The sequence below is a fragment of the Phaethon lepturus genome, unplaced genomic scaffold, assembly GCF_000687285.1.
Source record: "Phaethon lepturus isolate BGI_N335 unplaced genomic scaffold, ASM68728v1 scaffold47906, whole genome shotgun sequence".
NCBI classification, from domain to species: Eukaryota; Metazoa; Chordata; class Aves; order Phaethontiformes; family Phaethontidae; genus Phaethon; species Phaethon lepturus.
Genome location: NW_010549432.1, coordinates 1,022 through 5,285, shown reverse-complemented (window position 1 = coordinate 5,285; position 4,264 = coordinate 1,022). Strand labels below are relative to the sequence as shown.

The 4,264-nt window shown below is 37.9% G+C and overlaps 1 protein-coding gene across 1 annotated transcript in view; it reads right to left on the bottom strand.

The window, feature by feature from the left end:
* The window catches only part of LOC104623225 (glutamate carboxypeptidase 2-like), a gene marked incomplete at its 5' end in the record, with an annotated part of 10,165 nt that extends 6,523 nt beyond the window's left edge, over positions 1–3,642 (bottom strand). Inside the window, 2 exons of the mRNA XM_010290251.1 lie at positions 561–747; positions 3,534–3,642. Coding sequence (XP_010288553.1) covers positions 561–747; positions 3,534–3,642 — 296 coding nt within the window. The remainder of the gene's footprint in view (positions 1–560; positions 748–3,533) is intronic.
* Positions 3,643–4,264: the final 622 nt, after the last annotated feature.

Sequence of the window (4,264 nt, the reverse complement as noted above, 5' to 3'; positions counted from 1 at the left end):
CCTGCTGAAATGAACACAGGGTCCCTTAAGGTGGTCTCAGTACAACAGGTTAGATCATAATGGTAAAAACCGCTTGCGATCTGCTCATCCCTGGAGCTTCTACAAGCACTAGAGCTGCTCTGTAATGAACTGATGTTACTTGTGATAATACATCTCGAGGCCTAAACTCTAATCTTCAGGAAACTGCATTTAGCACAATCACCAGTACGGTATAATGAACCAATGCAGATAACGATGCTGAGCACAGTTGCTTCCCTCTTTCTAAATAACAGAGTAATTTTAAAACTACTGAATGACATTAAGTAATTCTCTTACATAATTCTCCTTTACTCCATACACGTCAGTATGCTATATGAATCAGGCTAATTATTAGTATTCCTAGCACACACATTACAAAACAAAGATACAGAATATAAAAGCAAACTGGAATCCCTGATTTCTGTGTGCTTTGCATCAGGCCCAACACCATTAACAGAGCAGAGGATAGATTTCCTCCCAGTCTTCCCAGGTGTCTGAAGGTAATTTTGTTCTCTGGTTGCAAAAACCGGTGTTTTCTGTACCTCATTTCCATGCTCATCAATTATTGAGATGTAGTTGGGCTTAGTGTCATCAGGGTAAGAGAGCAAGACGTCGTAATGAACCAGTTGAACAGAATCCAGACCAAACTCCTTCCACTCAGCTTGGATTTGCTGGGCCAGATGCAGATTCTCCTTTGTTCCTGCTAGGTGAGGGAGCCGTGTAAAATTGCTAGAGAAAAAGAAGCAACAAGTCAGGATCAGGAGTTGCAGCTCATAATCAGAACCCCTCTTAGCCTAGCTGGAAATAAACCCCCTAGAGATGATCAGATGTACCCGTGCTAAATAAGGACCCAGACTTCTCTGCATCATGTTTTTCCCTTGTCTTATACATCAGTTGAGGTTAAGGGTTTCAGTCTGTCCTGAGCTGTCACAGGTATCTGTATCTTCCTCACAGCCTAGCTTAGCAAGAACGGCATGATGACATCAGCTGTGGGTCTGTTGTCCTTGCGTTACTCCTTGTCTTCTGGGTGACCTTAGGCCAATCACTCCTATGTGTAATGAGACTGACCTTCCATGTGAAGTGATAAAGGAACGGAGTAGAATTATTTTTTTGTACTCAATTTAGAAATGTGTGCAATTACTCTGATCTCTACATTTAATTAACTGCACATTCTCTTTGGATCCCACTATTTTAACTAATCTTGGCACAAATACCGATTTATCTAAAAGTTCCCTCTGAGTGTGTCCTGTTTGCAAATAAGAGAGAGCAAGTTCATAGTAGTTTACAAACAAGGAACAGAAAAACTCAACAGCTTGTGACTTATGAGAAAAAGTCATCCAGGTTGAATAACAGTGAAAGATACCATAGTGAACAACCCACTATCTGGAAAAAAAATTTTTGAGACCACTGAGAAAGCCCAGTGATGAAGTGAGCTGAGGAAACTCCCATCTGAATGAGGTTATCATCATGATGTCCTCATCCTGTCATATGACCAGGTCTTCAGCATGCCACAGCACCAGCTGATGTTACTGAAGGAAATTGGATCTTCCATAAGAAAGGGATATATTGTTAGGAAAAAAATTATTTCTTGAGTTCCAGTGAGAACAAAGCCATCAAACAAAGCACTTTGAAAGAACTATACACTTCTCTTTTTGTATTGAATACTGCTAGATAAAACCATGTTCCTCTGATAATGTCAATGTCTGGTACCAACAGTGTATTAAAAGTCCCTGTTACAGTGACAGTACCACTTTCTGGATGACATACTGAACTAAGAGCAGTTATGTGTTATTGTTAGAGTCAACGGCTGTTTTCTGTAGGAGTTAGGAATATTTAAGTCTTGTGTTTTCATTAAAATTTGACTTACGCAATAACATTCTCCTCTATTATATTCCCATTTACTAAATGTTGTGTTTTTCTTCATTTCCTCTTCTTGTTGACTGCCTGTACTAGCAATTTTGAGTAGCAACTAAATATCTGCCATATTTCACCCCAGAACTGGCAGCATGGCAGTAAATGAGGTACAACATTTCCTGTTGGCATAGAGACAGGGAGTTCAGACAGCACAAAGCAGTCGTCTTACAGAGCTGTTTAACAGCAGTTGACTTTGTAGGAGCCAAAACACTGGTTAAGACTGCAAAAAATCCTGTGTGTTCGGTTCTCAATGTTGATATAGTCCAGGACATGGCTGTTACGTAGTAAAGAGAACAGCTAACTTCCAGGTAATTTATTTGCAATAGTTTGTGGCAAGTGCACTTAAAATGAAATGAGTGGGATTGCCACAATCTTACAAACCAAAAATGTTTTTTTAGTAATTTATTTTTGTAGCAAGATACAACTAAATGCTATTTAATTGGGCTGGGAATTTAAGGTGAACCTGAATTTATTGATTACTCCTAAAATAACTGATAGTCTTTCTTTACACAGAAAGTAAATTTCTATCAATAAACTATGACTTCTGGTCTATTGCTGACTGGAATAAATACAGTTTTTAAGAAATATTACACTCTCCTAAGACAAAAACAATGTGTTTACAAGATCCTTAAAATAAACAAATAATAGTGCATCAGCTTCCTTGCAGTTAAAGCTTCTACATTACAGAAATTAAGAAATTCATTACAGAAATTCAACTGTAACAGATTTTTTTAAAAAAATCTTTATTGTCATCTTCCATTGTTTGAATTTTCAGGAACAAATGTTAGCAGCTTTCTTTCTATGATTTAATAAAAGAAATAACAGTACATTTAAAATCAACTGACTTAAGTACTAAAAGGGAGATAAAAAAAATATCGTGAAAAAAACATCATCTTAAAAAAGACTCCAAAGCTTTAAGACTATTAGATTTGTTATGAGCAGTGTAATGTACCATCAGCTGACTAGCCAGTACCTTCTCTGTCTGTTCTAGCTGTGGAAAGAGCTTGGAAACATACCTTTCTTCGTGAAAGTGAGTACAATGTCAGAATAGTGACAGATTAACACATAAATTTGGTCACAGCATGACAAAGTGTGAAGGGAGAGTAGCAATAAGGTATTAAGGCTTAAGCTGTAGGAAGAACTAAAGCCTTGAACACTGATATGATTTTCTTCTCTTTTATATTGATGTACTCCACTATTTTCCATTTAAACTCTCCTGATTTAAGTTCATTCATACAGCCTAATTTGAAGTGAATGATTTTTCCACAAAAAACAATGTAAGATAAACATTGTTGTAGACTCAAAAAGGACACGTAAGAGAAATACTGAAGCTCTACATCATTGTACAAGCATCCACCAAAGACTGAGCTTGGCCAGTTTTTAAGTATTGAGATTACTGACAACTCCTCAACTGTTTCCAACACAAACAAGAATGAGAGGAGCTAAGATGGACAGTTTTGTCAATGAACTCACTGAGACACTTAGATAAAACCTATGGCTGAGAACCTACACACCATCCTCTGTCTGGAGGCATCCTTGGGCTGGTTTCTGCTTGGATTTACTTTTTTTTTTTTTGAGTGATTAGTCTACACATAGCTTACTAAAGAAACTGCTTGATGTTTTCAGCTTTCATTTCAGCCATAAATGCTGCCTTCATCTCCTCATGCGAAATCACAGATGTCTTCTTTTCTGTAGGTTTTGCAAACCAGCCTGTACAACACATGAAAATACAGCAGTAAAAACATATATTCCCATGACACAGTCCATTTCTCTTAGGTAATATGACAAGATTTTCACCGTTTTTTACAACTGTTTTTATCTCAGCAGAGACAAGCAGTCACAACGTAATGCAGGCTGCACAGCAATGGCAGTGGCAGTCCCCGTCCGTATTAAGAGAACTTATTTACCTAGGTAGATATTGAGTGGAACAAAATACTGTATTATATTTATTCATCACAGTTATTTTACTGTAGATGCTAAGGAGACTTCTCTATCTTCCTTTAGCACCAGAACATCATGCTGTCAGTCATGTTAGTTGTATCAGTCACCTCAGTAATAAGGCAGCAGCTTTACAAAAAAGCACAGAAACACAGCCACCTTTTTTAAGGAACAGATGTCTTGTAACTCCTTTCTCACTCTCTTGTCTGTCTGGCTCTAATTCTGGAATCCTTCCCTTACTGTGCAGGCATTACCAGAGTAAGTGATGAGAGGAACACCTGGCTAGAAAGAAAGCATTTCTGACATCTGTTTTTATTTTAAAGTCAGAGACTGAACGTGTTCAGTGCAAATGCGGCAGCAGTTCCACGGGTGGTGCAAATGAGCGACCCGTTGG